General features: G+C 51.0%; 1 protein-coding gene across 3 annotated transcripts in view; it reads right to left on the bottom strand.

Annotated features, from left to right (window-relative positions):
* The window catches only part of AXIN1 (axin 1), a 67,508-nt gene that overhangs the window by 37,964 nt on the left and 7,987 nt on the right, over nt 1-21,557 (bottom strand). For all 3 annotated transcript variants that reach the window (XM_063617014.1, XM_055241337.2, XM_055241338.2), the window contains exon 2: nt 20,576-21,534. In XM_063617014.1, coding sequence (XP_063473084.1) covers nt 20,576-21,453 — 878 coding nt within the window. In that variant the 5' untranslated portion in view covers nt 21,454-21,534. The remainder of the gene's footprint in view (nt 1-20,575; nt 21,535-21,557) is intronic.

Below are 21,557 nucleotides of genomic sequence, written 5' to 3'. Positions count from 1 at the left end.
GGAAACCACCGCCTCAGCCCACTGCACTCTAGCCTGGGCAACAGAGCAAGACTCCGTCTCAAAAAAAAAAAAAAAAAAAAAAAAAAAGATTGCCAGCACCACCATCAGGTCCCAGGATACCCCACCTACGTATCTTGTGGGTGTTCTGCATGGCGGCAGACACTTGGTGTCACCCTCAGGGGCAGGAACAGGTGATGGGCTGACCAGACAGCATCGACTGACCGTGGGGCAGGGCACTCTCACCCCTTCTGCTCACAGTGAGTGAGCAGGTGATTTCTCGGTCACTCAGGGTGGCAGACACGAAAGGGCAAGAGAATGAGTCACCAGGCAGGAGCTTCCGGCTCAGCCCTGTCGCCTGTGCCTCGGAGGCCTCGCTGTGGTTCCACTCTGCGGCCAGCCTTTTATTTATTTTATAATACCATTGGTGCACCCCACCCACCTACTGTGAATTGCACAACACATCAAAGGCCCTTTATGGTCAAAATCAAACAGTGAGGATAGGGAGGGCATGTGTTTCTGCAGACTGTCTACAGGCGCAGCACAGGCGGGGCGGCCCTGGCAGCCACCCACACCTGCCATCCCGGGAGGCCAACAGCTCAAACTGTGGCCAAATGCCCCTCACCAGCACTTACTGGCTACTGACCACAGGCAGTCTGCCAATTCCTAGCTTACAAAACGGAAATGACACTGGCCACTTCTTTATAAAGTTTCTGAGCATCTCAGCAAACAGTGCTTCGGTGAGGCCAGGCACACGATGCAGAAAGCCCTCACTATAGCCCAGCAACCAAAGTGTCCTGCACATTAGTTAGGGGACTGGGTTGGAAAGGCTGCAGGTCACAGTTAAACCCACAATCCCAACTAACTGTCTGTGAGAGTCTAAACAAATGCTTCACCAGGCTGGGGACAGTGGCTCACGCCTGTAATCCGAGCACTTTAGGAGGCTGAGGCAGAATGCCTTAAAGCCAAGAGTTCAAGACCCACCTGAGTGAAAAGGCCAGACCTTGTGTCTACAAAAAAATGTTGCAAAAATTAGCCGAGAGCTGGGCAGGGTGGCTCACACCTGTAATCCCAGCATTTTGGGAGGCTGAGGTAGGTGGATCGCTTGAGTCCTGGAGTTCAAGACCAGCCTGGACAACAAGGTGACACCTCGTCTCTACAAAATATTTTAAAAATTAGCCAGGTGTGGTGGCATGCACCTGTGGTCCCAGCTACTCAGGAGGCTGAGGCAGGAGGATCGCCTGAGCCCAGGAGGCTGAGGCTGCAGTGAGCCATGATCATGCCACTGCATTTCAGCCTGAGTAACACGGCAAGTCCCTGTCACTAAAAAAAAATAATAATACGGCCGGGCGCAGTGGCTCATGCCTGTAATCCCAGCACTTTGGGAGGCCAAGGCCGGCGGATCACCTGAGGTTGGGAGTTCGCAACCAGCCTGACCAACATGGAGAAGCCCCATCTCTGCTAAAAATAAAAAATTAGCCGGGCGTGGTGGCGCATGCCTGTAATCCCAGCTACTCGGGAGGCTGAAGCAGGAGAACCACTTGAACCCAGGAGGCGGAGGTTGCAGTGAGCTGAGATCACACCATTGCACTCCAGCCTGAGCAACAAGAGTGAAACTCCATGTCAAAAAAAATAATAAATTAAATACTTAACAAGAACAGCATATTCACAGAAACCCAAACACTCATGATTTTGAAAGGCACACGGCAATGGGTGCTACAGACAGGAGAGACGGCGGGCAGGGAGGGTCTGCCAGGTACCCTGTCCTCTCTGCAGAGTCCCCCAGGTGCTGCCATGCTGCTCACACCAGTAACTATTTAAAATGATAGTGGGCTGGGCACGGTAGATCACGTGTAATCACCTGTAATCCCAGCACTTTGGAAGGCCAAGGCAGGAAGGAGGATCACGAGGTCAGGAGTTCGAGACCAGCCTGACCAACATGGTGAAACCCCGTCTCCACTAAAAATACAGAAATTAGCCAGGCGTGGTGGTGTGCACCTGTAATCCCAGCTACTCAAGAGCTGTGGCAGGAGAATCGCTTGAACCCGGGAGGCAGAGGTTGCAGTGAACTGAGATCGTGCCACTGCATTCCAGCCTGGGCGAGAGAGTGAGACTGTCTCAAAAAAAAAAAAAAAAAAAAAAGATAGTGAAAAACATACAGAGTGGGTAAGATGAATTAGGATCCCATTTTTGATGAAAAAAATGTGCTAAGAAAAATCTAGAGGGATCTAGAAAGAATAGTAGTATCTCTGAGCAGTGGATATCAGACAATTTCTTTGTTCTGTGTTTTCTTTCTTTTCTTTTTTTTTTTTTTTTGATATGGCATCTTTCTCTGTTGCCCAGGCTAGAGTGCAGTGGCATGATCTTGGCTCACTGCACCCTCCGCCTCCCGGGCTCAAGCAATTCTCCTGCCTCAGCCTCCCGAGTAGATGGGACTACAGGTGCACAACACCATGCCCGGCTAATTTTTGTTTTTTTTTGTTTTGTTTTTGAGACGGAGTCTCGCTATGTCGCCCAGGCTAGAGTGCTGGAGTGCAGTGGCGCAATCTTGGCTCACCGCAAGCTCCGCCTCCCAGGTTCACACCATTCTCCTGCCTCAGCCTCCCGAGTAGCTGGGACTACAGGTGCCAGCCACCACGCCCGGCTATTTTTTTTTTTTTTTTGTATTTTTTAGTAGACATGGGGTTTCACTGTGTTAGCCAGGATCATCTCAATCTCCTGACCTTGTGATCCACCCGCCTCGGCCTTCCAGAGTGCTGGGATTACAGGCGTGAGCTACCGCGCCCAGCCAATTTTTGTATTTTTAGTAGAGACAGGGTTTTACCATATCAGTCAGGATGGTCTCAATCTCTTGACCTCGTGATCTGCCAGCCTCGGCCTCCCAAAGTGCTGAGATTATAGGCGTGAGCCACCATGCCCGGCCTGTTCTGTGTTTTCTAATTTCCCACACCAAATATCTTTTTTTTTTTTTTTTTTTTTTGAGACAGAGTCTCACTCTGTCACCCAGGCTAGAGTGCAATGGCGCGATCTCAGCTCACTACAATCTCTACTTCCCAGGTTCAAGCGATTCTCCTGCCTCAGCCTCCGGCGTAGCTGGGATTACAGGTGGGCACCACCACGCCCGGCTAATTTTTGTATTTTTAGTGGAGACGGGGTTTCACCATGTTGGTAAGGCTGGTCTTGAACTCCTGACCTCGTGATCCTCCCGCCTCAACCTTCCAAAGAACTGGGATTACAGGCGTGACCCACTGCGCCCGGCCCTTTTTTTTTGAGACAGGGTCTTTCTCTGTCAACCAGGCTGGAGAGCAGTGGCACATTCACAGCTCACTGTAGCCTCAACCTCCCGGTCTCAGGTGACCCACCCATCTCAGCCTCCCGAGTGGCTGGAACCACAGGTGCGTGCCACCACACTCATCTCAATTTTTCTATTTTTTTCTAGAGATGGTGTTCTCCCTATGTTGCCCAGGCTGGTCTCAAGCAATCCACCCACCTTGTCCTCTCAAAGTGCTGGGATTACAGATGTGAGCCACTGTGCCTGCTACCAAACGTCTTTCATGTAGAACTCTGACAATCTGTCTTTGCATTGACTGAAAACTATGAACTAATGTACATGAAGAACACTTTGAAAATTATAATGCACCAAAGAACTCACTAATGAGACTCACTAGTTAGTGCTCAACATGATCAGTTATGAAACTGAAGACCTCTTTCCTCTGCTCAGCGTAAACACTGTGCATTTAAATCAGTTCTGTGCTGCTCACTGCCAGATTTCTTAAATGTCACAAAAGTCTCTTCAGAGCCTGGAACTGCACAAATGGCTTCACATCACATTTTTAGGTTCACAAGGATCTGATGAGAAACACTTTATGTAATGAAGAGTGGTAACATTTAAAAAGTAGAACAAAAAATCTTTTATGCTTTCCTCCCCAGGAGACACTACCCCCTCACTCCAGCCTTGACCCCTGGAGCAGAAGCCCCCAGGAATTTATCTGTTCCAAAGAAGAGCCAATGACCTTTCACAAGCTCAGATTATCTACGCTGCAACAAACATTTGAAGTGGCAATTCCCAACAAATTGCAGGCAATTTAGAGTCATTTGCCAAGATGCAATCTGCCCTATTGCTCCAGGGCCTTTACAAAGGCCAGCCGGACTGCAGCCCTTGCAGACTGCAGGGTGGCAAGTCTCACGCCAGCCTCAGAGCCTCCTCAGCAGAAGTCTGAATCCATCATTTACCCAGAACCAGGTCGCCGGCTTACAGTCACGGTCCCTGAATCCTGCATAAAACTCACCCGAAGGAAACCAGCTGTCAATGCTGAAGGTATGAGACAAAGATAACAACTTCTGAAAGCCACGTCTTATTAAAAATTAAAACACCTGACACTTACGCATCTAGTTAAGGTAAAAATTCTGTACATGAAAAAAAAATTCTGTACACGAAGCACTCTGATTTGTTTCCTTGAAGTAATTTAGAAACTGCAAGTTCCAAGCTGGGTCTATCCTCTTTATGACATTGTCAGGGGTCCTGCAGCCCTTCCCTGGGCTGACAGCTCACGCACGTCCCTAACACTCCAAAGCAGCTGTGTCTAGTTTCCTTGACTCTGAGTGTGCAGCAGGAAGAAGCCTCTGTCTGGAGAGAAACACTCGGAGGCAGAAATAGACAATCTTTATTTTTATGAGATATTTAATTTTTTTCTGCTTCTTTTAAAAGGAGTTGCACTTTACCCAAATGAACCAAACGCAACCAACTCATGAGAATCTACCAAACACTCCTATCGGCGTATAGAATGCACAGCAGTAAGCGGACGCATAACAAAGCCAAAACAAAAACTGCCTGGACTGCTTTTATTTGCAAACTTTTTTGTTCACAGTGGAAATGCTTCGTCTTTATGGTATCTCCAACATAACTCCACACTGCACCACGAAGCTATAAATTCCAAAGCTAATGGAATTTCCAAGCAAAGGTGCAAGCCTGACACTGCATGAGGGGCCCTCACGCCAGTGCCTCTACTTACGTCACCCTCAGATCTCCACACAGGCGCACCTTGGCCACTAGTCTGACCCCCAGCCTCACTGAGCCCCTACTCAAAAGCGCCGTTTCCAGGCCTGTGGGGTCCAGAGACCAAGGTGACTAAGAGCCCGACCCTGACTACAGCAGATGGGAAGTTACTTAATCTCCCAGGACCTCAGTTTCCACATGGATGGCATGACACTCCCACACCTCGTTAGGGGCTCGCGGATGGCCCGATGCCTGAGACAGGCAGTGCAGAGCCTTCAGCAGCGACAATGGTCCCTGACAGTCCTCTGTTCACAGCTCCTGCAGATGGTGGTGGAGCAGAAACAACTGAGAGCCCCGCGGTCCAAGGACAGTTTAGAGAACTCGCAGCAGCAACATCACAACCACAAGTAAAGCATATTTAACTTTTAGAAACAGGATATAAAACCTACAGCCAGGCCGGGCGCAGTGGCTCACGCCTATAATCCCAGCACTTTGGGAGGCAGAGGCGGGCAGATCACGAGGTCAGGAGATCGAGACCGTCCTGGCTAACACAGTGAAACCCCGTCTCTACTAAGAATACGAAAAAATTAGCCGGGCCCTGGCTTGCGCCTGTAGTCCCAGCTACTCAAGAGGCTGAGGCAGGAGAATGGCGTGAACCCGGTAGGCAGCGCTTGCAGTGAGCTGAGATCGCACCACTGCACTCCAGCCTGGGCAACAAAGCAAGACTCCGTCTCCAAAAAAAAAAAAAAAAACACCCTGCAGCCAGGCGTCATGGCTCACACCTTTAATCCCAATGCATTGGGAGGCCAAGGCAGGAGAATTGTTTGAGGCCAGGGGTTCGAGACCAGCCTAGGCAACACAGCAAGAACCCATCTCTACAAAAAAAAAAAAAATTAGCCAGGGCCAGGCGCGGTGGCTCACGCCTGTAATCTCAGCACTTTGGGAGGCAGAGGTAGGCGGATCACCTGAGGTCAGGAGTTCTAGACCAGCCTGGCCAACGTGGTGAAACCCCATCTCTAGTTGAGGCTAAAGTTAACAGTGGTCACACCACTGCACTCCAGCCTGGGTGACAGAAATAAAAAATAATAATAAAATAATAGAATAATAAAATAAAATTAATAAAAATTAAAAATAATAAAAGAAATTAAAATAATAAAAACTTTAAAAAAAAGGCCAGGCGCAGAGGCTCACATGCTTTTAATCCCAGCACTTTGGGAGGCCAAGGCAGGCGGATTACGTGAGGTCAGGGGTTCGAGACCAGCCTAGCCAACATGGTGAAACCCCGTCTCTACTAAAAATACAAAAATTAGCCAGGGGTGGTGGCACAAGCCTGTAATCCCAGCTACTCAGGAGGCTGAGGCAGGAGAATTGCTTGAGCCCGGGAGACGGAGGTTGCAGTGAGCCAAGATTGTGCCACTGCACTCCACCCTGGCCAACAGAGCAAGACTCTGTCTCAAAAAAAATAAAAAAATAAAAAATAAAAAATTACCCAGGCACAGTGAGGCACCTGTGGTCCCAGCTACTCAGGAGGCTAAGGTGGGAGAATTTCTTGAGCCCAGGAGGTTGAGGCTGCAGTGAGCTAAGATCACACCACTGCACTCCAGCCTGGATGACAGAGCAAGACTGTCTCAAGAAAAAAAAAGCCGGGCACAGTGGCTCATGCCTGTAATCCCAGCACTTTGGGAGGCCGAGGCGGGCAGATTACAAGGTCAGGAGATGGAGACCATCCTGGCTAACACAGTGAAACCCCGTCTCTACTAAAAATACAAAAAATTAGCCGGGCGTGGTGGTGGGCGCCTGTAGTCCCAGTTCTTGGGAGGCTGAGGCAGGAGAATGGCTTGAACCCGGGAGGCAGAGGTTGCAGTAAGCTGAGACCGTGCCACTGCACTCCAGCCTGGGGGACAGAGCGAGACTCCTTCTCAAAAAAAAAAAAAAAAAAGAAAAGAAAAAAAATTACACTTAACATCTTAACATCTCCAGAAAGATTCTGATCTAAACAATGTTGATCTAAACCAAAAAAACAAAAAAAGGATAATTTTTTAGTGTATATTCAGAAAGCAAGGGCAAGAAAAAATGTATTGAAAAGATATGAAAACACAACAAAAAAAATGCAAAATATATGAAAGATTTAAAATTTAAAGGATCACTCTAAATGGTCCAAAATCTAAATAAAATCTCAGATAAGTTCTAAAATGGGAAATGGTAAAGCTGGAGAGAAGGAATTATCAAAGAACTAACATTTCTGGCCAAATGCAATCAATGGCTCACACCTGAAATTTCAACTCTCTGAGAGGGCAAGGTAGGAGGACTGCTCAAGGCCAGGAACTTGAGACCAGCCTGGGCAACATAGGGAGACCTTGTCTCTATAAAAAAAACTGTAAAAAAGGCCGGGAGTGGTGGCTCACGCTTGTAATCCCAGCACTTTGGGATGCCGAGGCGGGCGGATCACGAGGTCAGGAGATGGAGACCATCCTGGCTAACACGGTGAAACCCCGTCTCTACTAAAAATACAAAAAATTAGCTGGGCGTGGTGGCGGGCGCCTGTAGTCCCAGCTGCTCGGAGAGGCTGACGCAGGAGAATGGCGTGAACCCGGGAGGCAGAGCTTGCAGTGAGCCGAGATCGCGCCACTGCACTCCAGCCTGGGCGACAGAGCAAGACTCTGTCTCAAAAAAAAAAAAAAAAAAAAAAAAAAAACTGTAAAAAAAGATTAGCGAGGTGGGCTGGGTGCGATTGCTCACGCCTGTAATCCCAGCACTTTGGGAGGCCGAGGCAGGCGGATCACCTGAGATCGGGAGTTTGAGACCAGCCTGACCAACATGGAGAAACCCCATCTCTACTAAAAATACAAAATTAGCTGGGTGTGGTGGCGCACGCCTGTAATCCCAGCTACTCAGGAGGCTGAGGCAGGAGAATTACTTGAACCCGGGAGGCAGCAGATGCGGTGAGCTGAGATCGCACCACTGCACCCCAGCCTGGGCAACAAGAGCGAAATTCCGTCTCGAAAAAAAAAAATCAGTGGGGTGTGCTGGTGCCTATAGTCCCAGCTACTCCGGAGGCTGAGGCAGGAGGATCGCTTGAGCCTTTTTTTCCAGACTCGCCTCAGAAAAAAAAAAAAAAAAAGAAAGAAATAGCATTTTTTAAAGTCCAGAATTAAAGAACAAGTTTCTTCAGCACAATGAAAGAAAAAAGCCCCAATCAAAACACAATATTATGAAATAACACTGTTGATAAACAAAACATCCAAAAAATGTCTGGAGGGAAGAAAAAAAGCCCCATCCACACTGTAAGAAGAGAATGGAGCCAGATCTTTCCAATGCAGCTCAGAAAAACAGAAGGTGATGGTGCAATTCCTCCAAATTTATGGGGAGGTGCCACCCAACCTAAATTATAAACCCAACTCATCTCTCCTTCAAGTTCTTTTGGCATGAGCACATAACACCAGTACCACAGCACACCAATAACACAGCACCAGGTACCATAGCATGCCCATAACACAGCACCCAGTACCATACCATGCCAATAACACAGCACCCAGTACCACAGCACACCCAGTACCATGGCACCCAATACCACAGCACACCAGTAACACAGCACCAGGTACCATAGCATGCCCATAACACAGCACCCAGTACCGTACCATGCCAATAACACAGCACCCAGTACCACAGCACACCAATAACATAGCATGCAGTACCATGGCATCCAATAACACAGCATGCAGTACCACAGCACCCAGTACCATAGCATGCCCATAACACGGCACCCAGTACCACATTACAACAATAACACAGCACCCAGTACCATGGCATGCCAATAACAGCACCCAGTACTACAGCACCCAGTACCCAGTACCATGGCATGCTAATTACACAGCACCCAGTACCAAGGCACACCAATAACACAGCACCCAGTACCACGGCATGCCAATAACACAGCACTCAGTACCATGGCACACCAATAACAGCACCCAGTACCATGGCATGCCAATAACACACTACCCAGTACCATGGCACGCTAATTACACAGCACCCAGTACCACAGCACCCAGTACCATGGCATGCTAATTACACAGCACCCAGTACCACGGCATGCCAATAATGCAGCACCCAGTACCATGGCATGCTAATTACACAGCACCCAGTACCACAACACACCAATAACAGCACCCAGTACCACAGCATGCCAGTAACACAGCACCCAGTACCATGGCACGCCAATAATGCAGCACCCAGTGCCATGGCATGCTAATTACACAGCACCCAATACCACAGCACACTAACAACACAGCACCCAGCAGCACAGCATGCCAATGACACAGCACCCACTACCACAACACGCCAATAACACAGAACCCAGTACCATAGCATGCCAATAACACAGCACCCAGCACCATGGCATGCCAAAAACAAACCACCCAGTACCACGGCATGCTAATTACACAGCACCCAGTACCATGGCATGCTAATTACCACCCAGTACCATGGCACACTAATTACACACCACTCACTGGAGAGAAACACTCTGAGGCAGAAATAGACAATCTTTATTTTTATGAGATATTTAATTTTTTTCTGCTTCTTTTAAAAGGAGTTACACTTTACCTAAATGAACCAAACGCAACCAACTCATGAGAATCTACCAAACACTCCTACTGGCGTATAGAATGCACAGCAGTAAGTGGACGCATCATAAAGCCAAAATAAAAACGGCCTGGACTACTTTTATTTGTAAACTTTTTTGTTCACCGTGGAAATGCTTTATCTTTATGGTATCTCCAACATAACTCCACACTGCACCACAAAGCTATAAATTCCAAAGCTAATGGAATTTCCAAGCAAAGGTGCAAGCCTGACACTGCATGAGGGGCCCTCACGCCAGTGCCTCTACTTATATCACCCTCAGATCTCCACACAGGCACACCTCGGCCACTAGTATGTACCAGGACACACTACTAATACAACACCCAGTACCACAGCATGCCAATAAAGCAGCACCCAGTATCACGGCACGCTAATTACACAGCACCCAGTACCACAGCACACTAATTATAGAGCACCCAGTACCACAGCACACCAATAACATAGCACTCAGTACCACAGCATGCCAATAACACAGCACCTAGTACCACGGCACACCAATAACACAGCACCCAGTACCACTGCATGCCAATAACACAGCACCCAGTACCATGGCACCCAATAACACAGCACCCAGTACCACGGCACCCAATAACAGCACCCAGTACCACTGCGCCCAGTTACACAGCATGCCAGTACCACACACACCAGTGCCACGGCACCCAGTACCACAGGATGCCTAAAGAGTAACTGTTTCAACCAGAGTGGGAACATGGAAGACTTCAGGACACAGGTCTTCCAGAGAAAAAATACTTTATCCAACAGGTTTTACAGTGAGGAGAAGAATATTCACAAGCACTCTACTGAGCTGAAGAATATGGGAAGATTTAAGTTGGAAAGTAAAATATTTAATCAAATGCAAAAAACGGCCATTATTAACTCAAAAACAAACACACAAAATTGTACAGGAAAGAAAATGGCCGGGCATGGTGGGTCACGCCTATAATCCTAGCACTTTGGGAGGCCAAGGCAGGTGAATCACTTGAGGTCAGGAGTTCAAGACCAGCCTGGCCAACATGGTAAAACCTGGTCTCCGCTAAAAATACAAAAATTAGCTGGGCGTGGAGACGCACGCCTGTAATCCCAGCTACTTGGGAGGCTGAGGCAGAAGAATTTCTTTTTTTTTTTTTTTTGAGACGGAGTCTCGCTCTGTCACCCAGGTTGGAGTGCGGTGGCGCGATCTCGGCTCACTGCAAGCTCCACCTCCCGGGTTCACGCCATTCTCCTGCCTCAGCCTCTCCGAGTAGCTGGGACTACAGGCGCCCGCCACCACGCCCGGCTAATTTTTTGTATTTTTAGTAGAGACGAGGTTTCACCGTGGTCTCGATCTCCTGACCTCGTGATCCGCCCGCCTTGGCCTCCCAAAGCGCTGGGATTACAAGCGTGAGCCACCGCGCCCGGCTGGCAGAAGAATTTCTTGAACCCAGGAGGTGGAGGTTGCAGTGAGCCAAGATCGTGCCATTGCACTCCAGCCTGGGGAACAAGAGCAAAACTCCGTCTCAAAAAAGAAAATGCTTGACACACTTGGCTCAGAAGTGAAAGCACCAACCCCTGGTGCATGAACACCTCAGGGCAGGGGTGAGACAGGAGAGCAGCAGAGCTCTCAAAGAGCCAGTGGACACAAGATAGCAGTGAGCACATTACTCAGAAAAGGCACTAAGGACCGAACCGTGTCCCCCAGTTAATATGTGTCAGCCCTGACCACCACGTGGCCGTGCTTGAAGTAAGGAAGTGTTGTTGTTAGATGAGAACGTAAAGGTGGGGCCCTGACCCAAGAGGGCTGGTGTCCCTAAAAGAACACACACCAGCTGGGCGCGGTGGCTCATACCTGTAATCCCAGCACTTTGGGAGGCCGAGGCGGGCGGATCACGAGGTCAGGAGATCGAGACCACGGTGAAACCCCGTCTCTACTAAAAATACAAAAAAATTAGCCGGGCGTGGTGGTGGGCGCCTGTAGTCCCAGCTACTCGGAGAGGCTGAGGCAGGAGAACGGCGTGAACCCGGGAGGCGGAGCTTGCAGTGAGCCGAGATTGTGCCACTGCACTCCAGCCTGGGCGACAGAGTGAGACTCCGTCTCAAAAAAAAAAGAACACACACCAGCTGGGTGCGGTGCCTCACACCTGTAATCCCAGCACTTTGGGAGGCCAATGCGGGCAGATCACGTGGTCAGTCCAAGACCAGTCTGGCCAACATGGTGAAACCTCATCTCTACTAAAAATACGAAAATTAGCCAGGTGTGGTGGTGCATGTCTTGTAATCCCAGCTACTCAGGAAGCTGAGGCAGGAGAATCGTTTGAACCCAGGAGGCAGAGGTTGCAGTGAGCCGAGGTTGCACCACTGCACTCCAGTCTGGGCAACAGAGCAAGACTCCGCCTCAAAAATAAATAAGTAAATAAATACAAGAACTTAACCAGGTATGGGCCAGGCACAGTGGCTCACACCTGCAATCCCAGCACTTTGGGAGGCCGAGGCGGGTGGATTACGAGGTCGGGAGATGGAGACCATGCTGGCTAACACAGTGAAACCCCCTCTCTACTGAAGACACAAAAAAATTAGCCAGGCGTGGCCGGGCGCGGTGGCTCAAGCCTGTAATCCCAGCACTTTGGGAGGCCGAGGCGGGCGGATCACGAGGTCAGGAGATCGAGACCATCCTGGCTAACACGGTGAAACCCCGTCTCTACTAAAAATACAAAAAAAAAATTAGCCGGGCATGTTGGTGGGCGCCTGTAGTCCCAGCTACTCGGGAGGCTGAGGCAGGAGAATGGCGTGAACCCGGGAGGCGGAGCTTGCAGTGAGCCGAGATGCGCCACTGCACTCCAGCCTGGGGGACAGAGCAAGACTCCGTCTCAAAAAAAAAAAAAAAAATTAGCCAGGCGTGGTAGCGGGCGCCTGTAATCCCAGCTACTGCAGAGGCTGAGGGAGGAGTAGCTCTTGAGCCTGGGAGGTAGAGGTTGCAGTGAGCTGAGATCGCACCACTGCACTCCAGCCTGGGTGACAGAGTAAGACCCCGTCTCAAAAATAAGACACATCTACGTGTATCCTTTTTAAAGAAAAAATGTGCTTTTGAATAACTGCATATTGTAAAGCTTTTATTCTTTTAATAATATACTTTCAATTAGCCGGGCGTGGTGGCGGGCGCCTGTAGTCCCAGCTACTCGGAGAGGCTGAGGCAGGAGAATGGCGTGAACCCGGGAGGCGGAGCTTGCAGTGAGCCGAGATTGCGCCACTGCACTCCAGCCTGGGCGACAGAGCGAGACTCTGTCTCAAAAAAAAAAAAAAAAAAAAATATATACTTTCTAATTATAAACATGCTGTTATAGGAATTTGGAAAATACAGAAAAACAAAGAAAAAAATTAAAAGCCCACATATCCAACTGTATAGAAAAAAAATGCCTGTGTAACCAACCAGCCTGCCACTGGGCATTCAAATCATCCTGTTTGCTGGAATATTACAAGCACCACTCCTTAGGGTTATTTTAAATGTTTGTTTAGGAGCAGACACCAATCCCATAGACTACAGGTGAGCTAGTAAAGATCCAGAGTGGGTCAAAACCAAAAAAAAAAAAGCACTGGAGCAACCTCAAAGGAGGCAGGAGGGTGAGTGCCGTGAGCAGGGCCCAGGACCAAGCAGCCCACTGCAGCTCACAGCGAGGACGGCGCCTGCCCGGACACCCGGACACCCAGCCCCCCGACCACCTGGCCACCCAGCCAGCGGCTGAGCCAAGAGTTGAGCCCATTTGCCAGCAGATGCCTCAATGGATCAAGAAGGAAGCCCGTGGGCCGAGGCTGCAATCCACACAAGCCAGCGTCCAACTCTGGACAGGGCCACGGTCCTTGCTGGAGGAGAAGGGGCATGGAGTCGGGGCCCTATGCGCACTCAGCCGGGCGTGTGGCCTCTGGGGGGCCCCCGGATGCCATAGCAGTATGGCGGAGCTGGGTGTGTTTTAACAGAGCCCCGTGACCAGTCTCCATCTCTCAGGGAGTGGAGAGACCAAACACCTTCTGGAGCTAATGGGTTCTGAGAGGACACTGAGTGGTTATTCTCACAGATGTGACATGGGGAAACTGAGGCAAAGGTGCTTCCCTCCACACGCACAAGTAGGCAGCGGAGGGGCCCAAGAAAGAGCCAAAAGGCGGCCCTCTCTCCCTGACAGCCCCCATGGCCCAGCCTGGTCCCCACCTCCGATAACTGCAGGGTACGCTGCTACAAATGACGTCTGCGTCTGACAAGGATGAGCAGAACCGGAGTGTGTGCAGTCAATTCAAATCTGTGACACTGGCGCAAAATGTGAGAATGGGCTGGGGTGCCAGGCAGCCAGTCACAGCTACGGCTCAGTTCCAAGAGGGGCCACATGGGCCCACAGGGACACTTGCCCCAAGCCCTCCAGAAACAGCTGCCACAGGTCAGCACCAGCACCAGGGCCAGGCACACAGTCTCATCAGCACATCTGCCACTGGCTGTCTGCAAAGTGCTTCCCTTTCACAATCCACCCACACAGCTCGGGACTGAGGTCCGCCCAGGCAAAGGGGCCTCTCGGTTCCAGAATCCTTTGGCCTGACAGGCAACTACAGATACTTTCGTGGACTCTGTTGAAACCTGTCTGAGACTATGGAGCTTTACACGGCTAACGAAGAGAAAAAATATGTTTGGAGTCCTTGCCCACTGACAGGTGCATAAAAATACAGGATGGACTGGGCACAGTGGCTCATGCCTGTAATCCCAGCACTTTGGGAGGCTGAGATGAGCAGACGACTTAAGGTCAGGAGTTTGAGACCAGCCTGGCCAATATAGCAAAACCTTGTCTCTACTAAAAATACATAAAGTAGCCAGGAGTGGGGGCATGCACCTGTAATCCCAGCTACTCGGGAGGCTGAAACTGGAGAATCACTTGAACATGAGAGGCAGATGTTGCAGTGAGCTGAGATCGCGCCACTGTACTCCAGCCTGGGCGCCACTGTACTCCAGCCTGGGCGACAAGAGCGAAACTCCATCTTGGGTGAAAAAAAAAAAAAGTTGGATGTAAGCTGGTGCTGTGGTGACAGAGTCCAGCAGAGTACCAGCAGAGTCCAGCAGAGTCCAGCAGAGTACCAGCAGAGTACCAGCAGAGTCCAGCAGAGTACCAGCAGAGCACCAGCAGAGTCTGCGATTACAGGCGTGAGCCACCGTGCCTGGCCAGGAATCATTTTTAAAGTTTTCCTTGGACACCCACAAACAAAAAAATTTCTCTTTGGGCCAGGCATGGTGGTCACACCTGCAACCCCTGCACTTTGAGAGGCCGAGGCAGGCAGATCACTTGAGGTCAGGAGTTCAAAACCAGCCAGCCTGGTCTCAAAAAAAAAAAAAAAGGCTGGGCACAGTGGCTCATAACTGTAATCCCAGCACTTTGGGAGGCTGAGGTGGGCAGATCACAAGGTCAGGAGATCGAGACCATCCTGGCTAACACGGTGAAACCCCGTCTCTACTAAAAATACAAAAAAAAAAAAAAATTAGCCGGGCGTGGTGACACACGCCTGTAGTCCCAGCTACTGAGGAGGCTGAGGCAGGAGAATCGCTTGAACCCACGAGATGGAGGTTGCAGTGAGCCGAGATCGTTCCACTGCACTCCAGCCTTGGCGATAGAGCGAGACTCCATCTCAAAAAAAAAAAAAAAAAAAAAATTAGCCGGGCACGGTGGCGGGTGCCTATAATCCCAGCTACTGGGGAGGCTGGGACAGGAGAACTGCTTGAACCTGGGAGGCGGAGGCTGCAGTGAGCCGAGATCGTGCCCCTGCACTCCAGCCTGGGCGACAGAGCAAGACTCTGTCTAGAGAAAAGGAAAATTCTCTTTAGATCTGATCAAACAGGGGAAGCAAATACCCCAAGGAGACTGGAAAAACCCCACACCCAGGCAAGTGGAGCCCACGCAAGGGGCATTATGGCTCACAAGCACCTCTGCCCCCTCTGCACCACAGCAGAAGTCCCCTCAACAAGACAAGCCTGGGGGCGGCCCCACCCTGGGCCACCCCCTCTGCACAGGAAGCAGAGTTCACCCTTGCAACACAGCCCCTCTGCAGCCGGCCACCTTCAACAGCACCACCGCCTGAGGTCCAGCTGACACGGAAACCCAAAACCAGTCCTCCACAGACAACTCTGTACGCGTTTTGGGCCCTTTCTTTTTCTTCTTTTTTTTTTTTTTAAACCATTTCTTCTCTTAACCTTTTAGGCCATTACCAGAAACACAGTCAATAAACTAATAAGCAGGTCAGATGGTTCCTCAGGCACCCCTGTGGGAACCTGAATAGCAAGGGCTGGCTGCCCACCTTGAAGGGACCCACGGTCCTCTGAGCAGCTCTACGAACCAGGAGCCCAAGACAAGCCACCGTGCTGCTCCTGCTGTGGACATGTCTGTCATCCACTCTCTGGCCACAGCCACACTGACCAGCCCTATCCACAAGTGCATCACTGGACTGGCCCGGGAAGACACACGAAAATATCTAGGAAGACCCTGTCCCCAGCCAGCGAGGAAGGTCAGGGCAGTCAACAGAAGGGGCCAGCGGCAAGGGGACTGCGGGCCTGACCAAGCAGACCTGGCAGGGGCATGCAAGGCCAGCCCTGAAGGCCACCTGGTGGGCCAAGCCACCCTGAAGGGGAGCAGAGCCTGAGCCCGCCAGCCAGGGAGTGCAGGCCCTGGGCCTCCCACCCAACACGCAGTCAATAGCAGAACCTGCCTGCTGATCCACACCACTGAAACGACGAGGTGAACCAGCCAGCTCTGTTCAAAGTTCCACGGACATGGGAACAAAGACCCGGAGCGTGCAGAAAGTGTTCCCACAGCGGCAGAACGGGGGAGCCAGGGAGGAACCCCATGAAACCCTGGCACAGGAGCTCCAAATGACAGCGGCTGAGTGGGACAAATGCACAGAAGGGCCAGCAATGGACTCTTTCCTAGGCTGAGACAAAGACCTAAGCGGAACACTTCACTTTCCTCAAATCGAGTATGTGAAACCACCACGGGGCTCACGCACGGACCAACAAGGACCGGCACCCAGGCCTCCCACAGGGTAACTGGACGCCTGTGGCCGTGCTGGACCGCAGCAGGGGATGAGGGACTGTGGCAGAGATGCAGGCAAAGCAGCCCCCAGGACAGAGGGGTCAGCATCCGAGGCCTGGCCCTCCTGACACGCTCCTCCACACAAATTCCACCCCGGGACGAATAACCGGCTCTCCACGGGAAATGCATCCCCTAACACGTGAGGCCTAAGCTCCAGGCCCTGTTGTGGTAGCAATGCTTACAACCTGCCTGTTCAGTACCCACTCTCCTCTTCCCTTTGCATTACCTGCAGCCTTCCTTTGGAGGACCACCCCCAGCTCCCCACTGGGCAGCAGCCGCCTGTCTGGGTGGAGCACCCCACTTTCGTTCAGGAGTGGCCCTGCTGCACAGCCCCCAGCGCACGCACCATGACTGTGCTGAGACAGACAGGACACAGCGGCACACGTGCCCCCCTCAGAGCAACAGCAGGCCCGTCCGTCAGAGCTGCGGGAAGCATCTGCAAACAAGGGAGCCCAGAGCCCAAGGTCACTGCAGCAGCCACCTCCAATACAAAGCCCACGAAGCCGCCCACCAGGCAGGCAAAGTCAGACTGGCATAAAGCAAAGGTGCCAGGCCCTGACTGAGGCACACCTGACGCTCTGCCTCAACAGCGCCCTTCAGGGTTGGGCTCAGGTGGGTGGGTTTCCAGACTTCCAACCTAGTGCACCCTCACCCACACCCGGCAGGACAAAGAGAATGGTCCAAACGTGAGGAACACAGCCTGGACTTCATGCCCTGTCCATGATGACAAGCAACCATTCCAACATCAGAGATCTTCAAGCCACAAGGCTGCACCACTGACCACCTCCCACAGAGAGGATTCAACCGCAGACGGGAATCCCAAGCCCCAGGGTCCTCTGCCACCAGCAGCCCCAGAGCAGGAAAGTTAGGACCCAAACTGTGTAGACACAGCTACACAAAATTAGACAGGAGAAGCCAATGTATTCCACTAATTTCATAGCAAAGGTTGTTTATTACAAATACAGCAAACCAAGGACAGACGGCAAGGCTACTGCTCGCAGCCAAGAACTGAAGAGTGGCTGGGAGGGAGGCATTGGGGTTGTAATGGCGGAAATCAGAACGGAGCTCATTTTCTTCCTGCAGCCCAGCCCTCAACTTCAGCCCCATCTTAAAATAACCAGCCAGAGCCGGGGGCAGCGGCTCACACCCAGAACCCCAGCACTTTGGGAGGCTGAGGCGGGCGGATCTCTTGAGGAAATGAGTTCGAGACCAGACTGGCCAACGTGGTAAAACCCCATCTCTACTAAAAATACAGAAAATTAGCCGGGCGTGGTAGCTCACACCTGGAACCCCAGCACTTCGGAAGGCTGAGGCAGGAGACTCACTTGAACCCAGGAGGCAGAGGTTGCAGTAAGCTGAGATTGCACCACTGCACTCCAGCCTGGGCGACAGAGCGAGACTCCATCTCAAACAAAAAAAGAAGCAAAAAGAATAACCAGCCAGGTTCAGTGGCTCACACCTGTAATCCCAGCACTCTGGGAGGCTGAGATCACTGGAGCCCAGGAGCTCGAGACCATCCTGGCCAACGTGGTGAAACGCTGTCTCTACTAAAAATACAAAAATTAGCCAGGCATGGTAGCACACACCTATAATCCCAGCTACTCGGGAGGCAGGAGAATCACTTAAACCCAGGAGGCAGAAATTGCAGTGAGCCGACATAGCGAGATAGTGCTACTGCACTCCAGCCTGTGTGACAGAGCAAGACTCCATCTCAAAAAAAAAAAAAAAAAGAAAGAAACTCTGAGTTATCCCAGCCTTACTCAACAGGATAACTTTACGGCATATTGTGCCCTAAAATGCTTGCTAAATAATTAGCACTTGGCTAAAGACAATGAACAAAAGGAAAAAAAGGCCGGGCGTGGTAGCCCACGTCTGTAATCCCAGCACTCTGGGAGGCTGAGGCAGGCAGATCACGAGGTCAGGAGATCGAGACCATCCTGGCTAACATGGTGAAACCCCATCTCTACTAAAAATACAAAAAATTAGCCGGGTGTGGTGGCGGGCGGCTGTAGTCCCAGCTACTTGGGAGGCTGGGGCAGGAGAATGGCATGAACCCGGGAGGCGGAGCTTGCAGTGAGCCGAGATGGCGCCACTGCACTTCAGCCTGGGCGATAGAGCAAGACTCCGTCTCAAAAAAAAAAAAAAAAAAAAAAAAAATTAACCTAGACGGTCCATTTTTTTTTTTTTTTTTTTCTGAGACAGAGTTTTGCTCTTGTCCTCTTGTCGCTGGAGTGCAATGGCATGACCAAGGCTCACTGCAACCTCTGCCCCCCAGGTTCAAGCGATTCTCCTGCTTCAGCCTCCCCAGTAGCTAGGATTACAGGCATGCGCCACCTCACCTATCTAATTTTTGTATTTTTAGTAGAAATGAGGTTTCACCACGTTGGCCAGGATGGTCTCGAACTCCCGACCTCAGGTGATCCGCCCGCCTCGGCCTCCCAAAGTGCTGGGATTACAGGCGTGAGTCACCGCGCCCAGTCGACAGTCCATCTTAAATCATATCACTTAGACTACAAGTTTAACCTTAGACATGTTTAATCCTGTGTTTATGAGCGAGTAGTCAATTTCTGTGTCACAGTAAGCTTGAAGAACTAATTCGAGTTTTTAATAACTCCTCGGGAGAGTCCCAGCACATGGGGCTGTGCTTTCCAAGTCTTGATTGTATCAGCAGGGGTCGCATGAATTCCAGGCTTTCAAAGTTACACAGGCCGGAGCCTCTGGTCACCAGCTCTAGGGAAAGGGTGGGAAATGCATGCGCTCTGCTCACAAACACAGTAGATGCCAGCCTGAAAGCCACATAAACCTCCAGGAACCAGGCAGGGATCACAGGGAAGGAAGAACGAAGAAACAGGTTCCAAGGCTGAGCACCACTCTACTCCCTCCCAGGCAGCACATGCACCCCACACGCCCTGCCAGGATCGCCTCAGGGTCCAGGCTGCTGTGGACTACACAACAGCACCAACACATTTTGTTGGCAGGAAAAAAGGCCCAATCCTGGAATGCCCACCATAGCCACAGGAAGTTTTCAAAGTACTCTGACAATTCCCCACACGTAAAACGTCCCCCTCTACTATTTCTCAGCCTCTAGGAAGAAGCTTAGAAGATCATTATAAAAGCAATCATCTGGCCGGGTGCGGCGGCTCATTCCTGTAATCCCAACACTTTGGGAGGCCGAGGCAGGCAGATCACTCGAAGTCGGGAGTTTGAGACCAGCCTGGCCAACATGGAGAAACCCCGTCTATACTAATAATGCAAAACTAGCCGGGCGTGGTGGCGCATGCCTGTAATCCCAGCTACTCAGCAGGCTGAGGCAGGAGAATCGCTCGAACCCGGGAGGCGAAGGTTGCAGTGAGCTGAGATTGTGCCATTGCACTCCAGCCTGGGCAACAAAAGTGAAACTCCGTCTCAAAAAAAAATAAAAATAAAAAAAGCAAGAATCCAATTCTCCAATTCTTAGCGATGCCCTGAAACGTCCACTCCTCCCTTTATTAAGCACGAAGGACCATGTCTACTGAGTAGATCCAGCTCCTATTTAAGAGGTTACAGACTTTACTGCTGAAGGGTGAAGTTTACACGTCATTGTGACTTCTAAGAATTCCGATGCTCCTAATGACTCATAAAGTCATATATTTCAGTCTGTTCTCAGTAAAAGTATTCTCAACATTACAAATATAAAAAAGTATCTAATGACAAATGCAAAAGTATCACAAATAAGAACAGAACCAAAATTCCACCCCAGCGGCAGCAGGACATCCGGTGTGGGTTAACGCCCGCCTCCTCAGCACCTTTCCCTGGCTTGTTCTCCAGCTCTCGGAGGTGAGTACAGAAAGCAGACGCCTGGCGTCGGACTCACCTGAACTCTCTGCCTTCGCTGTACCGTCTACTGGAGGAGGCCCTCGGGGCAGCTGTCTCCAGGAGCAGCTTCTGAGGGAGTCTTCCGGGAGGAGCCGCGTCTCTGCTGTCGTCCTCGTCCATGTCCTGGTCACACTTCCATTCCTCATCTTCATTTAAAGTCGGCAGGTATCCAGACATGCCCTTCCCTGTCCCTGACCCAGAGCTCTGGTCACTACAGACTTTCGGGCTCTCCGAGCCTGTCCTCGTATATTCCAAATAAATATCAGACTTAAGGAAGGAGGGATAGGTGTTTTCCTCCATAGTGGCCTGGATTTCTGTCTGGGCCTGGTCAAACATGGCAGGATCGATCAGCTGCTTCATGATGCAGCCCTTTATGAAGCTCTTGGTGGCTGGCTTGGTCTGCCGGGACACGATGCCATTGTTATCAAGAATGTACTTTCGGTAGATGGCTCTCGCCAGCTTCAGCCTCTTCTCCTCGTTCGAGTCACAGGGCTCCAGCTTCCTGAAGCCAGTGCAGGCAAACCAGAAGTCCAGCAAGTCGGCACAGCCCTCCTGCTTCAGGAAAGTCCTGAACAGGCTTATCCCATCTTGGTCATCCAGCAGGGAGTGCAGTGACTCAGCCCACTTCAAGTATGGTGGGGTGGGGGAGGCACTGCCCTCAGGCTCATACCCGAGGTCCAGATCCGAGCGCCTCGGAGTGGCCGTCGAAGTCTCGCCTTTAATGCCAACGCCTTTCCCGGGGCAGAAACTGTAGCTGGCGGGCCTCGGGTCTGCGGACACCAGTTCTCCCTCCTCACCAGGCACTGGGGGTCGGGGAGCATCTTCGGTGAAACTTGCTCCGAGGTCCAAGGGGAAACCCTGCTCTTGGATATTCATTTTGGGACTCTGCGTCAAGGAACAATGAGCGCTGCACCCTAATACATCAGTACTTACAGGTCCAAAGTGAATCAATCTGTCCTGTTGAAACCATTAAGAGGACA

This window comes from Symphalangus syndactylus, chromosome 14, assembly GCF_028878055.3.
Source record: "Symphalangus syndactylus isolate Jambi chromosome 14, NHGRI_mSymSyn1-v2.1_pri, whole genome shotgun sequence".
In the NCBI taxonomy this organism is placed as follows: Eukaryota; Metazoa; Chordata; class Mammalia; order Primates; family Hylobatidae; genus Symphalangus; species Symphalangus syndactylus.
This window is presented reverse-complemented; position numbering and strand designations above follow the sequence as displayed.